Genomic DNA, 17,249 nt, shown 5'->3' with positions numbered 1-17,249 from the left:
ATATAGATACTGTGAAATTTCATCGGAGTTCTGATATTATATTACCACAATGATTTTTCTTCTGAAGAGTAATTTTAGGCCTCTTGACATGAGTATTTTGGACACCTCAGAAAAGTGAGAATGTCTTGCACAGATCTGTGCAGAATCACCCACAATGTTATGCCTAGGGATGGATGCAACTTCAGATTCTGAATATGCACACTAGTTCCGATAAAACCCCAAATAAGGGCACCCAATTTCAAAACTGTTAAAAGTATCACATATGGGTGGGCCAAGGGTTTGAAAATGGTATAAGTGCAATTTACTCAGAACAAAAGGCTAAATTAATTGTGAATAATATGGTGACAGAGGGATTTAAGATAGAGAAAGGCACACGACAAGGCTGCCCAATTTCCCCATTGTTATTCATCACTGTCCTGGAGGTATTATTGAATATGATTAGAAGGGACCGTTTGATAAAAGGTATTCAGGTCGGAGCTAAGCAATATAAACTGAAAGCATTTGCAGACGATTTAGTTCTAACATTACAGGAGCCAGAATCTAGTTCGAAAAGAGTTTTGGAAGTGATTCAAGAATTTGGGAAGATGGCTGGTTTTAAGTTGAATAAGTCTAAAACTAAAGTTCTTGAGAAAAATTTAACACCGATTGAGAAAGATAGGTTTCAGAAGGAGACAGGCCTAACAATAGTAAAGAAAGTTAAATATTTGGGGGTTAATATGACAGCTAAGAACCTAAACTTATTTAAAGATAACTATGAGAAATGTTGGTTAGAAGTGAAGAAAGATCTAGAGATATGGTCAAACTTGAAGCTTTCCTTGTTGGGTAGAATTGCGGCTATAAAGATGAATGTACTGCCAAGGATGTTATTTCTGTTTCAATCTTTGCAAATTTTGGACAAGATGGACTGTTTCAAGAAGTGGCAGAGAGATATTTCTAGATTTGTCTGGCAGGGCAAGAAGCCCAGAATAAAATTTAAAATATTAACTGATGTTAAAGAAAGAGGTGGTTTTGCCCTGCCAGACCTGAAACTTTATTATGAATTGGCCGCATTTTGCTGGCTGAAAGAATGGCTGCTTCTTGAAAACACAGACATTTTGGACTTAGAAGGTTTTAACAATGTTTTTGGGTGGCATGCATACTTGTGGTACGACAAGGTTAAAGCTCATAAGGCATTTAAAAATCATATTGTCAGGAAAGCATTGTTTAATGTCTGGTTAAGATATAAAGACTTACTGGAGAATAAAACCCCAAGGTGGCTGTCACCAATGGAAGCAAAGGCTTTGAAAAAGTCCAATATGGAGGCCAAATGGCCGAAATATTGGGAAATATTGGAACAAGAAGGAGATAAACTGAAACTGCAGAGTTTTGAGAAATTAAAAGATAAGGTGCGAGATTGGCTGCACTATTTTCAAATAAGAGAAGTCTATAACTTGGATAAAAAAATAGGCTTCCAGGTGGAAAAATCTAAATTGGAAACTGAGTTGTTAGAATCCAAAACTAAAACACTCTCAAGAATGTATAACTTGCTGCTAAAATGGAATACACAGGATGAAACAGTTAAATCTGCTATGATTAAATGGGCACAAGATGTTGGTCATAACATCATGCTTGCTGACTGGGAATGGTTGTGGACCACAGGTATGAAATTTACGGCATGTAATGCCCTAAGAGAGAATATTATGAAAATGATATACAGGTGGTACATGACACCAGTCAAGCTTGCAAAAATCTACCACTTGCCTGACAATAAATGTTGGAAGTGTAAAGAAAGTGAAGGAACATTCTTTCACCTTTGGTGGACATGCCCAAAGATTAAGGCTTTCTGGGAGATGATATATAATGAAATGAAAAAAATATTTAAATATACATTCCTTAAGAAGCCAGAGGCCTTTCTCTTGGGCATGGTGGGCCAATTGGTGCCAAAGAAAGACAGAAATTTCTTTATGTACGCAACAACAGCGGCAAGAATTCTCATCGCAAAGTATTGGAAGACACAAGAGCTACCCACCCTGGAAGAGTGGCAGATGAAGTTGATAGAGTATATGGAACTGGCGGAAATGACTGGCAGAATCCGAGACCTGGGAGAAGAGTTGGTGGAAGAAGACTGGAAGAAATTCAAAGACTATCTTCAGAAATATTATAAAATTAATGAATGCTAAAATTGTGCTTGGATTGGCAATAAGTGGTAATTAGTGATAAAAGTTAATAAGATTATGCAAAAAAAAATAGGTATTGATATGCTTGAAAATATGGATATAGTATATGTTATGGTATAAAGTTTAACATTTGAAAAAGGGTAAGAATTTGCTGAACTAAATATTTGAATGGGAATACAAAAGGGGGGAGGCGTGAGGAGGTCAAGAACATAAGCATATGAAATTGAGGTTATTTGAAAAATGGATTGGTTTTAACTTTTTTATGTTTAAATTTAATTTTTCTTAATTAGTTGTGCTTTCTTTTTGTATTTTTGGTGTTTCTTTCTTTTTTTTGTAATCTAGGGTTTTTTATTCTGTGAATTTTTATCTTTCTTTTCTGTAAAACTCCAATAAAAATCTTTATAAAAAAAAAATAAAAAAAAAATAAAAGTATCACATATGTCATGTATTCTGCCCATTTTGTACTTCTCTACTGCTACAAAAGGTTTCCTTGAGGTATCTGGAGCTGATCTCCACAAACAGGAAAAATCATGTAGTAAAGTCCTTCTGGGACTGTATGCTTCAGGCTTCAAACATGGAATCACATTTGTTACGCAAACCTCACGTTAAACTTTCTGCAGGCAGAAAATTGCACACCAGAGTGAAAAGTTCCAGCCAAAAAATCTCCCTCATGCATGAATGCACCTGGCTTCAGGGGCGTGGGGGGGGGGAGAGCAGGGCGCCCTGGGTGTCATCCTGAAGGGGGGGTGACATTTGGCGCAGGCCCCCCCACCCGCGACTTCCCCAAGCGCAGCGAGCGGCAAAGTGGCAAAGCAGCTGCTGCGGCTCTCCCCCCTTCCCCGGCTCACTGTATGCTTCCAGGTCGGGGGGGAGGGCGGCCCTCGGGGAGGATTGCGCAGCTGCGCCGAGATCAGCCCGCCCCTTGGGTGCACAGCATGTGTGCCACTCTGGGTGCCAGAGCACCCAGCTCTGCCACTGCCTGGCTTCACAAGCTCTGATGATCAGCTGATGTTGGGGCATGCACTATGTGCTGAAAAAGATTCCGTACTCCTGACTTTAGAAAAGTATTATTATTATTATTATTATTATTATTAAATGCACAGAGCTTAGAACTTGGACTGTGCTAGTAAGCCTTTATGGAGATGCATCACAGCTCAGTGGAAGACCACATACTTCCATGTAGAAGGTTTGAGGTTCAGTGCCCAATATCACCAGGTAATGCTACACACGCTAGCAAGGTTATGCTTAAAATTCTACAAGGAAGGCTCAAGCAGTATGTGGACCGAGAACTCCCAGAAGTGCAAGCTGGATTTAGAAGAGGCAGAGGAACCAGAGACCAAATTGCAAACATGAGCTGGATTATGGAGAAAGCTAGAGAGTTCCAGAAAGACATCTACTTCTGCTTCATTGACTATGCAAAAGCCTTTGACTGTGTCGACCACAGCAAACTATGGCAAGTTCTTAAAGAAATGGGAGTGCCTGATCACCTCATCTGTCTCCTGAGAAATCTCTATGTGGGACAAGAAGCTACAGTTAGAACTGGATATGGAACAACTGATCGGTTCAAAATTGGGAAAGGAGTACAACAAGGCTGTATATTGTCTCCCTGCTTATTTAACTTATATGCAGAATTCATCATGCGAAAGGCTGGGCTGAATGAATCCGAAGCAGGAATTAAGATTGCTGGAAGAAATATCAACAGCCTCAGATATGGAGATGACACAACCTTGATGGCAGAAAGTGAGGAGGAATTAAAGAACCTTTTATTGAGGGTGAAAGAGGAGAGCGCAAAATATGGTCTGAAGCTCAACATAAAAAAAACAAAGATCATGGCCACTGGTCCCATCACCTCCTGGCAAATAGAAGGGGACAAAATGGAGGCAGTAAGAGATTTTACTTTCTTGGGCTCCATGATCACTGCAGATGGTGACAGCAGTCACGAAATTAAAAGACGCCTGCTTCTTGGGAGAAAAGCAATGACAAACCTAGACAGCATCTTAAAAAGTAGAGACATCACCTTGCCAACAAAGGTCCGTATAGTAAAAGCTATGGTTTTCCCAGTAGTGATGTATGGAAGTGAGAGCTGGACCATACAGAAGGCTGATCGCCGAAGAATTGATGCTTTTGAATTATGGTGCTGGAGGAGACTCTTGAGAGTCCCATGGACTGCAAGAAGATCAAATGTATCCATTCTTAAGGAAATCAGCCCTGAGTGCTCACTGAAAGGACAGATCGTGAAGCTGAGGCTCCAATACTTTGGCCACCTCATGAGAAGAGAAGACTCCCTGGAAAAGACCCTGATGTTGGGAAAGATGGAGGGCACAAGGAGAAGGGGACGACAGAGGATGAGATGGTTGGACACTGTTCTCGAAGCTACCAACATGAGTTTGACCAAACTGCGGGAGGCAGTGGAGGACAGAAGTGCCTGGCGTGCTCTGGTCCATGGGGTCACGAAGAGTCGGACATGACTAAATGATTAAACAACAACAACAATGCTACAACACACCCACAGCCAGTCAACATAGATAGTACTGTGTTAGATTGGCCAGTGGTCTGACTTCCTACAAAGCAGCTTCTTATGGAAATGGTAGAGCACAGAAGGTACCGTCTTCCACCCACCTCTTTCTTTATTGCTCTGGCTTAGCATGTTATGAACAGCCAGGGATAAATGACAGACGTCACAGTCAAAAGGAGTAGTAAAGCTGCACTGTGTGGGGCCAGGCAGCTCATTTCTCTTTTTGGAACAATGGCTCTAATCACAGGGCTCAGTGGACATGCTGCAGTTTACACTGGGAGTAGCCTGCCAGCCCCACTGCTTTCAGTAAACATCTCTGACTAATGATAGTAATTTGCATTTACCCAAGTAAACACTAGAAGCACAACGTGGACAGTGCAGGTCCCTAGGGTGCTGTGTTTTCTTTCTTCACTACAAAACAGCAGAGGACAAAAGGAAGGTGATTCCCAAGAAAAATACTCATCATCATATTAAAGAACACCCAAATGAAGAAAAACAATCAAACATAGTTTCACAGATCTAGTATATATGAAATGTAAGAAGAACCCGACTGGATCAACTTGCTATAACTATGCCTTTTAAATATATTGAACAGTGATACAGAATTATACATAATTAGCCAAGTTGATGAATGTGATCCAGATAATAAACACATGGAAGCAAAATATTATAAATTAAACAAATTCAAGAAAACTCTTTAACAAGCTTATTGACAGGTTAACAGGTTGCTTTATTCATGAGTGATCACGGGGGAAATGGAGATGGGAGGCACCAGCTGGGGAACCTCCAAGGGAAGCCCCAAGGGGCTCAGAGCCAGAGGACTGGTGGCAGAACAATGATGAGTGGTCAGAGGGAGCAGACTGGAAGGAGGAGGTGTTGGAAGCTGAAGATATAACATGGTTTAGTGAGCAGGGAGAGTCTGTGGCAGAGAGCAGTCCAGCACCAGAGGCAGAAGAGGAGGCTGCGGAGGAGGGGGACCAAGAGGCAACAATGAGTGAGGTTGGTGATGAAGCCAGGCAGTCTCCCTCTCCTGCTGCAACCAGCTCCCCTCCGGCCAGGTCTCCCGGAACGAGAAGAGGTATGTAGAGGGCAGAGTAAAGACAGACAAACTGAAGGAGCCTCAGATTGCTTGGGAAGGAGCTGGGGAGGAGACGACTTCGGGAGCTGGGCAAAGGCAGAGACCTTCAGTCCTTACAACTACCATATTGGGGCAAGATCTACTGGGAAGAGTTGCTGTGCTCATTTGGCCTGGCCTCCTAAGCTGTTTTTTAAAAAATAAATATTATTTTATTATTATTATTTATTCATCAAAACATCTCAGCGCGGTTCACCAGAGAGTTAACTCAGCTGACACGGTGTGAATGATTGCTGACCTGCTACTGACCACTCACCTTGATAGCTGTTCAGGAAACCCTGGGACTGCTGAAACCTCTATCTTGTGTGTAAGTGGTGCCATTTTCACTACATAAGCACCAACACTCACACCTGAACATGAAAACAGGGGGAAGCAAGTTGGACCTGCAACAAAACATTGCTATGTGGTGCACTCCCTGTTCTTGATTCCTGCAACTCCATTGCCTGCTGCATGCAGGCATGGTTCGTATTCATGTGCATATGATAGCAAGGTTTCCAGTGGGACTCTGGTGGGTGTGGGTGTGCGCATGCTTGTATGCACATTTGTATGTGTAATAGAGGCAGGGCAGGGCTCTGGGGCTGATCCACTTCTCCCTGGAGAATGTCTCTGTATGTTTATTTGCTCCCTTTGGTTTTAATGATTGAGCAAGATGAAAGGGAGAAAGGTATAGATCAAGGGCTGCTTGCCCGCCACTCCAGGGAGGGATTTAAAGAGACAGCATCGATTCATGTGTTTCCCCATGCCTTCTGGGGAAAGCCATTCATTTAATCATAGGAATGCTTTCCCACACAGCCCCACATCTGAAGCAGCCTCTCCCGCCTAATTGACTGACACTCCGTGAAGCCTATCTCAATGACTCCTTGCATGTAACAAAAGCATTCTCACCCGAAGCTTGGAGTTGCTATTCTGCCTGAACTGCTCTTCTTCTCCGCACCCTCCCACAGAACAGCATGTTGTGCATATACAATTACAATTCTTCTTGTGCAACACATTTTAACTAATCAGTTGGGGGGGGGTGTTTGTTGTTTTCTTGCTAAAGTTTCCTCTCCTCCACCTCACAGATTCTCTATGCCTGAAAGCTCTTGCATGAAAAATTACTACAGAACCAGGTTCAAAAACCTGGGTTTGTTCACATGACCAAATTGGCATGTTGGAAATGTAGGGATGAAAGGATCTGTATGGTGAACTGCTGACATGACACTGTATAACCAGATTGAATTATGGGTATATAATGGGTTCTACATATTGAAGTAATACCTTGCATACTGAAATCCCTTGTTACTAAAAATTAAACTCAATGTGAAGGACCGCCAGGGATTGCCCCATTTTCCGCTAGGCTTCCCTCCTGTGTGGATGCAGGATCGGTGCCCCCATCAGCTGTGCTTGCTGGTGAAGAATGACTGGGTGATAAACCAGGTAAGGAACAGCTGGGGAGAGGCTTGACTGTTGAACATGACATTTCAGAGTTCCTTATGACTAAGGAACAACAGAAGGGCTGGGGTAGAGAGGGCCTGCTCCCCTTTCTAGTTGACCTTAAGTCCAGCAGAGAGAAGTTGCTAGCAAGGGACATGAGAGGCTGGCAAGCTACAGGGTGAAGTTTGAGGCCTCAGCCTCAGCCCAACTGGTATCCCAACAAGGAACTGGGGGAAGGGTATATGAAGCAACACTAGGTCCCTAATAAACAATGTGCGCAGGAAGAGAGGGACTGGGTACTTTTGAATACCCGCCAGTTACCTCAGTTGTGGTGCTGATGATGCCAAGGTCACAGGTTTGGTCCTCATACAGGCCAACCACATACTCCTGCATTACAGGGGGTTGGACTAAATGATCCTCGGGATCTATGATTCTATGATGTACCCCTGCTCATAGAAGCCCAGCACCCTGCAGAACTGAGTACTGGTGCACCAGGTGATGGAAGGGCACACAAGCGCTCTGGGCAACCCCATAAACGGAAAGCTGTATTAGATGTTTTGACATGCTGGAACTGGGGTAGGTGGGGAGAGGGAGAGACAGGCAAAGCTTGTCCCACATGCTGTTTTCTGGATGTTTTAATTTGCATTCCTTGCCTGGGGCACCTTGGGCTGGATGAAAGTAGGAGCCTTCCCGCAACCCCTACTTGGTGGTTTTTCAAGCCTCGTTCCAACAAGCCGTTGGAGAGATTCACCTCTGTGTCCCATGGTCTCTCCTCAGCTTGCGCCCTCCCTTGTTATCCCACAGCTCCAAAAAAGGTGAAATAAGCAAAAGTTGGTTCTGTGTGCTCTCACGGAAGCAGAGTGGCACTTTAGACTTCAAAGAATTGCAGCTACACCCACTTGCCCAGCAGTAAGATCACTCCTAGAGCAGCACCCACTGGGTCATTACAGGAAAAGCCTCTCGCCAGGTTCTCAGCAGGAAACACTAAATCAAGCATGCACTCTGTGTGGATATAAGCATAGCATATCGCTGCAAACAGGACCAACCCTACCAAGAAGCAACATGAAGTAGTTTGCTTCAGGCAGCAGATTTCAGAAGGCATGCTGTTTTCCTGGCTTTCATCTCCCTCTCACTGGAGAAAAATGTTTCTGGGCATCATGTTACTTTTTGCTCGAAGTGCAAAAGCATCTAAGACCCCTAACCTGTCTACAACCTGGCAAAGAACTCAGATTCAACAGGGAAATGTTGGAACAGTTTTATGGAGCGGCTTGCTGCTCCTTGGATCTTATTGTTTTAGCTGTTTTAACTGTTTTAATTTTAATAGAATGTTTGCCATAGCATGGGCTGCACATGTGGGGGTATAAATTCAATTGCAAAAATATTGAAAATAAAAATGGTTATAACATGGCAGCATCCTTTACTCTGTGGATAACGGAAGAGCAACATTTCTAGGTGGGATGTACATTGCAGCTTCTCCATAGTCCTCACCTCCCACCCCCTGCTAAAAAAGAGAGAAATATTTGCTGGTCATTCCCACATTGGTTGGGATACACTGAAGCGGTGGTGGTAGGCTGCTTCAGACTTCCCCTATTGTGTAGAATTCTAACCACACATGCGGAGGGGCTATGGGGCCAGATAACATGGATGCAATGGATGGTGAACAGCTAGCAAATGTGGCCCAGTTCTCTCCTTTATTGCATGAGTTACTTAATGGCCAAAATAAGGCTCATCCCTTGTTGAGCATAGGCAGGGAACTTCTGCCTCCTAGCTGGGCACTGTACCTGTGATAATCCCCGTGGAAATCCAGCCACATGGACAACATAACCTGCGTTTATATCTCATGCTAGTTCTGACCAGCCATGTGGACTGGCAGAATAGAGCAGGGGGAAATGCCGTTAGACTCTTGGAATAAGAACAGGAACAGTATGGACATGAAGATAGGGTCACCTGCACGTTTTCCTTGGCGATATACCCCCCATACCTCCCCATTCAGATGATAAATCCTTCATGTTGAAATGAAAGCTATAATGCTCAATCCTTTTGTTAATATGGATGTTCAAGTTGTGTTCCTGTCAAGTGGAATGAAGCTAAGAGGTAGGTTTCTACTTCATCACATCTCACAGGATTGCTTTGGATGTACCTGAGGATGCCCACACACAGATTTCCGTGCCACTTGAGATTGCCACAGTTGCTCTGTGCACTATGCCTCCAGCCTCAGAAAAAGAACTCAAGCGATGCTTTCTCCCGATGCCAGCAGAGTTTTTGCTACTACTATTATTACCTGCAGGAGGTGCTGTTTTAGTTTCAATGAGCCCTGCATACTTCCAACATTCTTAGCTATTTCACTGGGAAGCGCTCCAATGTAAACTGATAAAAAGAGGCATTCAGAGCCCATGAGTTCCCTGAGCATAGTGTTGCCCTTGTTGAAACAGGGTGGGTTTGCTGTGGTTTTCTTGGTTTCTTTGATTCGGTGCCTAATGCAGACTGTGGATAAAGCAGCAACTCATCTCTAAACCCAGGGATTTAGGGCAGGATTCTTTAGAAGGCCTAGTAAACAGCACTGCACTCTCTAATCCCGGGAGCAGGTTACTACCTGCTTGGTTCATATAAACTTTGTCGGCTACAGCGATTTCACATTGTGGTTGAGTTCCAAACATGCCCTCAGGACTGAAATGTTTATTGCAGAAGAGAAGGGATTGTAAAATATCTCCTTGGAAAAAGGGAAGATGAAGAACTGAGAACCTAAATAAACACTCACCAGAACCGGATTGCTGTTGCAAAATCATTAACAAATGAAAATAAATAAAAAATACACCATAATATCGGGGGGTGCATTTCCTATTAAGGCAATCACAGATGACCAGAGGAAAAGATATCCAATTCAGTTAGCCGTGATTGCTTTGAACGAAGTGTTAATGCAGGGCAAGTACCAGGGACAGAGCTATTTCAGAAAATGAGATATTACAGAGGTGTAGCTATAAGTCCAATGCCTTTGCATTGATTCTGGACTAATAAAGACCATATAAAGCAACTGGCAATGTATATTATAGGTTCCATACAAATGCCTACCTAACCAAAATCACAGTTCTGGTTCCCTTGCCATTTCTTTCCACCCACATCCTACAAATGCAGTCAAGCATGAAAGTCAAAAGTTGAGATACTGTCCACTGTTATTTGGGGCTGAATAGAAGTCATTATCAAGAGCCACAAGGATTTCTTAGCACACTGTATAGAGAAATCCCTGCCCCTACAACTGATACATCATCATAGTGAAGAAACTCGATGAGGAAATGAAGGAGACACGAAGAACTTTAAACACTGTGTTGTCCTTGTATGAATTGCTGACAAATAAAAACAGAAGAAAAATAACTTGAAATATATTGATTCAAGAGCAAGCAAGTGTTGAAATTAAATACCCTAGACACAATGGAATTCCAGTGGTGTATTAGGATTTGAGCAGTTATTTAGCAGCCCTGAACATTTTGCAGCTGCTCGGATGGCAATCTCCCACAAGCATGATTTGGAAGAAATCAGACAGAACCCAGCTCCAAGGAACATTTGGTACATAGCATTTCTGTGATGATATTTATAATGGTCTCTAATACATGGGAATTCAAATGAACCACATATTCACAGGGATGGACCCCATGACCTAAATGCCTGTTTGGAGAACAAGCATAAAGCAGTAAACTGAAGAAATTGTAACTTACAAAATCTTTAAATTGTAGAGGCCAGAAAATGCTTTCCCTGGAATCTTAGAGAGTTGATTTCCAGATAGGCGCCTGCAATAAACAAAAGAGACATGGTCAAGATAACAAGATAACATATTTGAAAGTCTACTAGTGCCTTTTGTAAGGAAATATGATTATGACCTGGAGCGAAGTCTCTTGCTCCTGAGCTAGATATAGCTTTGTGAGCAGAACCAACAGTCATTTCAGGAAGAAGGTATTTCTAAAACTGCTGTGAACAATTCTATATGTTCCTCCCGTCACTATTCATACTAGCCACATGGAAGGCAGTATCAAGGGTCTACTCTTGGCTTTATAGCTAAGGTTTCATTGGCTGAGTTTGCACCATATTGCATGTCAGTAAAGCCAAGGTTTGGCTTAGAATGTTGCCCAAAGCCAAGCTTGTGGTTTCCTTAACCATAGTCTATAGCCAAGTTTTGCTCATATGGTTAAGGAGGAGAGACCTGAACCATGACCCTCTTATCAAACGACATGCTAAACCAAACCTTGCCTTAACTGTTGTCCCATGCTGAGCTGAGCCCTGAGAGAAGCAAAGGTGCAGTGAGCTCTTATCTGGGTGTGGACGTGTTTGTGCTGTCCCAGTAAACCATACTTTGGCTTACCATGACATGCAAAAAAAGATCATTGTGTTGTGAGGTATGTCTAAAGTAAGTCTGTTAGGAAAAGGTTAAGATATTACAAAACTGCCCAGTGGCTGGGGCAACCCGGTCAGATGGGCAATGTAACAACAACTCATTTTAGTTTGAATGCCATAAAAATGTGTTCTTATGGAGTTACGACTCGAGATATTCATAGAGAAAATATTTCTTGAAGGCTGGAATAGCTGAAAAGAGTCTCCATGTTCAGAGGAAGTGTAACAGATGCTGGGGACAAACCAAAGGTGAGGGATGTTGCCTTTCCTCTCTTCTAGTAAGTTTCTCAGAGGCAACTCGCTGACTAATTTTGGAAATAGAATTTTGGCCTAGTTAGGCCTTTCAGTCTGATCTAACAAAGCTCTTCTTGTGTTTCTAAGAGTCAGCAGACTTTCTGGAGTCATCCAAATACAATGACATGGACATAATACCAGTCACTTTTCGTCCGTTTAAAGTATGATTGCTTTTGTGAATGCATTTATGCACATAAGGATACAAGTGCTGCATGTCTCTCTCCTTCCCTGGGATTTAAAGAAATGGCGCCCATAATTAGTCCTATAAAAGCATAAAGAGTACAGGGTCATCTCTTTAATATACAGGAGCAGGTTTCAACCTGCCTTCCTTATAGTACACCACCAGCTGCCTTGCAGTCTCTGCTTACTGTCACCCTGGGACTCTTTAACTTTTGATATTGCTTCTTTGGATTGATTTCTGCTCCCCTGAAGGGGACGGTGTTTCTGAGGGGAGATGAGACAAATGGTGGTCACGCAACACATTTTGTTTTATCCTCCTTTCTATGCATTTTCTATAAGCTGCTATTTCCTGGGGACTAGATTTCTAACCCTTAGAAACCTGAACAGTTTGTGTAGTGTGCCAAAAGAGCACCCACATAAGTGGGGGGATGCTTGAGACTGTCTCCTGCATTTTTATCTTTCTATATCCTAGTTAGTAACATGAGGTGAGGAGTGCTGCTCTGACGGTTACCTTTCTCCACACACAGACAGGAGTAGTTTTCCAGAGGCTCTTGTGCCTTGCATTGAAAAGGAAGGGATGAAGCACTGAACTCAGAATGGGAGGGACAAACAGGACTCCGGTAGACTGTGTGTGTGTGTGTACACACTCCTGTATCATCAAGTATATAGGGAAAGTTCAGTTTGTTGTGCTTGCCCTTTTGTGGGGAGAGGGGAGGGGAGCTTGAGGCGTGTGCCTAGTGTAATATGCTTTTACCACAAACCAACAGGGAGAGAGGAGCTATGCCACTGAAGCTGTCAACACTGGTTTCAGTTCCCTATCATTAATCACTCAGACTATTTAGCCCTGTATATCCTGACACAATAGCATTCTGTGCACAGGGTGTCACCCCCACCCCACTGCCATTGCATTTCCAGTGTTTATTGTCAATCAGCAAAACCCATTCCTGCCCAGTTCCACTTAGTTTCTTTGCTGACTGCAACTTTCTCACACAAACATCCACCTGCCTGATTCTCCCCATCAGAGGGAAGACAAAGTTGTATGCCTTGGCTCAGCAAAGTCACTTCCATTTTGATGACTGAAGTGACAAGTGGATATGTTCTCAGCTTCCAGGTCTGTGTCGTGGGCTCTGTATTGTGCTCCTTCATGACTCTGCATCATTAGGCATTTTACGCCCCCATCTTTCTGTAGACAGTTTTCCAAGAGGTACACACAACTGGTCTGCCATGTACACTGTGAAGTAACTTCAGGGGACGTAGACGGAAGCATTGGCCAGAATTCAACGCAGCGTTAAGTGGGAAATGCATGAGTAGAATTAACTCTTCTGGTGGGGATTTAGAACAGATTTAGAGCAACAACTTAATTGAATCATGCCCACTTTTTGTAAGGAGGAAGGCAGTCTATGAATCCATTTCCGCATGGAAAAAATCAAAGAAGTTGCTATCCTCTCATATCCCAGGTTTCATCCATCCCAGTATCTGTTCCTTTGAGTAAAGAAAAGTGCCAGCCCAACAAGGTTCAGTAAAAACTGCTGGTTCTGTTTGTGTAGTTATTGTTCTTGTGATATTTCAGCCTGAGTATGACATTCTTTCTCTTAAGCCTGCAACGATTCAAATAATTTTTGAAGGGGAAATTCGGAATAAATGTAAAAAAAAATATGGACCGGTATTTTGATGATGATGTAGTCATGTGGATACTGGTAATCACTTGTGGACATGAGCAGTACTGGTTCCATCTAGAAGCACCCCTTGAATTTATTTTTAAATTATAGTTGTTTGCAGGCTGTGTGCTCCTAATCCTCAGGGCACATATCAACCTTGATTGTTAAAATGACTGTCACCCTTGCATTGCATCTACCTCTTCCCTTCTATTTTGTAGGATGCAATACAGCACTACTGGTTTGGATCAGCTAATGTGAAATGTAGATCTACGGGGTGGGGTGGGAGCCAGATAAGATCTAAATAAACCAAACATTTGGAAGCAGTATAAACAAATTATTTAAATGCTGCACACCTGACTTTGTCACATATCACCTGTTTCTGCCATACATATCACTTTGCCTCAGAATTGGGAAGGGAATGCTAAACCAAGAGGCCATATAACCTCATTATGCTTACAGTTCTTCTAGAAAGCGCAGGTGGTGGAAGTCCCCAGGCAGCAGCTCACTGATGTTGTTCATGCTCAAATCACTGAGAAAGAAAAACAAAGAAAAGGAAAGAAAATCAGAGGTTTGGATCATTTGCAATACCCAAGTAAAACATAAACTTATAGGATCTAGTCCAGCCTTAAAAAAAAACTATCACTCGTGTAGGCTCTGCTCAGATCTTCATTCACTGTTAGGCAAAACCATGTTTTCACTCTGTGCAAAGTGCTAAAGGTTTGTTCAATTGCGCATATTGTAAATGGGAGGGGAAATGTTGTCTGGATGGCAATTTCAATAGCAGGAAGTTTTGTGTGGTTGAATAGTTCAGTAAGACTCATGTTGCATAAGCCACACAATAGGTGTATTGCTTTGTTATGCCATTTTGCCCTCAACTCATACCACGTAGCAGGTTCATCCCCAAAGTTTGCAAATAATGTTCCCAAATGGAATTCACATGGGATTGAAAGCCTTTTCCTTCAATGTGGTACAACTGAGATAGATATAGTTTGAGCAAACTTTAAACAGGTTGGTCTTCATCACTGAAACAAGCCCACAGTGAGGTAACAGCGAATCCAGGTAGGGAATGTAGCTCTTCTGTGGGTTGGCTGGGGTTACCAACATGGTTTTTCTGTTGTTTAGTTTGTATAGGTCTTTAAGTTCCACATCCACGTCATTTGCCAGCTTCTTGCAATTCTCTATTATTTTGCTAAAGGGTTTCTTGCTACTTTCCCTGTGTTGTTCCATTATTCCCAGCAAATCTTGTATATGTGCCTTCATTTCCATTACATCTAACAGATTGCATAGCTTAGGTGACTGGCTATAGTGTCAAAGAAGATTTGATTATGATCACAAGACAATAAAACTGATGTCAAGTGATATGCTAGACACTTGTTCTATGACAGGAAGATCTACTGTTCCAATTTTAAAAAGCTATTTCAGTAATGTTGAAACAAATAAATATACAAAGTTTATCCACACTTACCTTTCCTCCACGCTTTCCAGGAGCGGTCTGCGCTTTAAAGCTTCCTGTCTAATCACTTTTTGTTTTTGTTTCTTGCTTTGGAGTGTTCTTCATGAAAACCTGCTCTTTACCACTGAATCGGAGCAAATGACAATCCACAGAAAACCCAAATTGCTGTTTGTTGTGCTTCAACTTTAAAGAGCAGATTTTCATGGAGAAAGCTCTGGGGCGAAAAAAGGAACACTTGTACATGGAGCTTTAAAGTGCAGACCTGTGCCTGGAAAGGTAAGTATGGATAAGCCCTAAGTCTCTTCTTCTGTATTGATCACCCCACATCCCATTGGCACCAGAGGTGTGGAAGTGGAGAAAAAAAACAAGCACACATCAGCTGGACTGAGTTAAACAAAACTCACTTTATGGCTCAAATCTCAGCAAGTGCTCAGACTTAGCTTTTAATGGCATTTCACAATATTTGGGAAACTTTTAAATGTCTTTCTGCTGTTTTATAGATGTTTCATTTCAGCTTTTATATGATGGCCTTAATTTCCTTATCTGCTGCTTTTATGATCTTGAATAATGTTATTGGGCAGCTGTTTTGTTTTTTTGTCATATTTTAGCTTTCTTGTAAGCCAACTTGGGGTCTTTGGCAAGAAGATGAGATATAAATACTGCAAATCAAACAAACAAGCAAGAAATATATTATCTGCATCATCTTCCTCATAAAATACAATTTAGCCATTGCCCATCACTATTGCTGAAAACCATTTCTTCAAGTTTCCCATACATAGATACCTTCTTGTCCATGAACTGTGCATGGAGTTTTAATTTACTTTAAAAAGGGGGGGGGGATGGAGCACAGTGCTTTCTGCAAGCATACCTGGTCAAAAAAAATCTGATGCTGCATGCTGCATGTGGAATTGGGGGTGATGAGAAACTTAAAACAAATTTCAGATATATTGTAGTCGTCATATCTAAGGATTATGGTGCAGCCAGGCATGTAGTTTTGTCTGCTATCAGACGAAAACTGTAACATGAAAATTCACTTAGAATAATTGTATTTTAAAAGAAAACAATTTTCCAATACTGAAGAAGATGGGGATAGAATAATGGCTGAAGAAGTTTGCTCCACATTGATCTTGTCAAAAACTTATGCCTCTTTTTACTTGTTAATAGTTTTTTAAAAATACTAACAGCAGCAGCAGCAGCAACAACAACAACTGATACCTTTTTAATGAGGCAACTGCTGTTTTAAACAAACAGTTGAAGAACATAAGGTGTGGAGGGCTGAACCACCACCTCATGTGAGCATCAGCAGTAAAGGTAAAGAGACCCATGACCATTAAGTCCAGTCGCACATGACTCTGGGGTTGCGGCGCTCATCTCTCTTTATTGGCTGAGGGAGCCGGCGTACAGCTTCCGGGTCATGTGACCAGCATGACTAAGCTGCTTCTGGCGAACCAGAGCAGCGCACGGAAACGCCGTTTACCTTCCTGCTGGAGTGGTACCTATTTATCTACTTGCACTTGACGTGCTTTCGAACTGCTAGGTTGGCAGGAGCAGGGACCGAGCAACAGGAGATCACCCTGTTGTGGGGATTCGAACACCAAACTTCTGATCAGCAAGCCCTAGGCTCTGTGGTTTAGACAACATTTGGCGACCATACTGAACTTGGGGAGTCCCAGGCCTATCAGTTTGGAAGTGAAATAGAGCCACTGAAAAATAAGATAGTGGTTTCTTCATAGTCAGGAGGTGCCCCCCAATGCTTCTGTGCCCACATCAAGCTCCTCGCCGCATCAACTTCCCCACTGCCTCCCCCTCTGTTACTGGCAGCCACCTCTGCATTGGAAAGCCAGGTAAACAGCACCAACCAACACTGCTCTGCCCCGCCAGCCGCTACAGATTACTTTGTAAATTAAAAGATTATTTTTACAAAAACTGAAAACAGCATTCCAATACAGGCTTATGTTCAGTGACTTCCAGGACTGACTGAATTTGAGCCATGAAATGTTAAGATATCCCTTGAAGAAAAGAATAATTTAAGATGGTGGGTGAAGCTGGCCTTCTTGAGCCGCTA

The 17,249-nt window shown here is 42.5% G+C and overlaps 1 protein-coding gene across 3 annotated transcripts in view; it reads right to left on the bottom strand.

The window, feature by feature from the left end:
- Positions 1-17,249, bottom strand: part of LGR6 (leucine rich repeat containing G protein-coupled receptor 6) — a 143,560-nt gene that overhangs the window by 68,885 nt on the left and 57,426 nt on the right. For all 3 annotated transcript variants that reach the window (XM_053393713.1, XM_053393711.1, XM_053393712.1), the window contains exons 2-3: positions 14,189-14,260; positions 10,930-11,001 (exon numbers count right to left, since the gene is read on the bottom strand). In XM_053393713.1, the coding sequence (XP_053249688.1) occupies positions 10,930-11,001; positions 14,189-14,260 (144 nt within the window). The remainder of the gene's footprint in view (positions 1-10,929; positions 11,002-14,188; positions 14,261-17,249) is intronic.

Source organism: Podarcis raffonei, chromosome 6 (assembly GCF_027172205.1).
Source record: "Podarcis raffonei isolate rPodRaf1 chromosome 6, rPodRaf1.pri, whole genome shotgun sequence".
NCBI lineage: Eukaryota > Metazoa > Chordata > Lepidosauria > Squamata > Lacertidae > Podarcis > Podarcis raffonei.
Note: the sequence above shows the minus strand (reverse complement) of the source record. Positions and strands in the feature narration are given on the sequence as shown.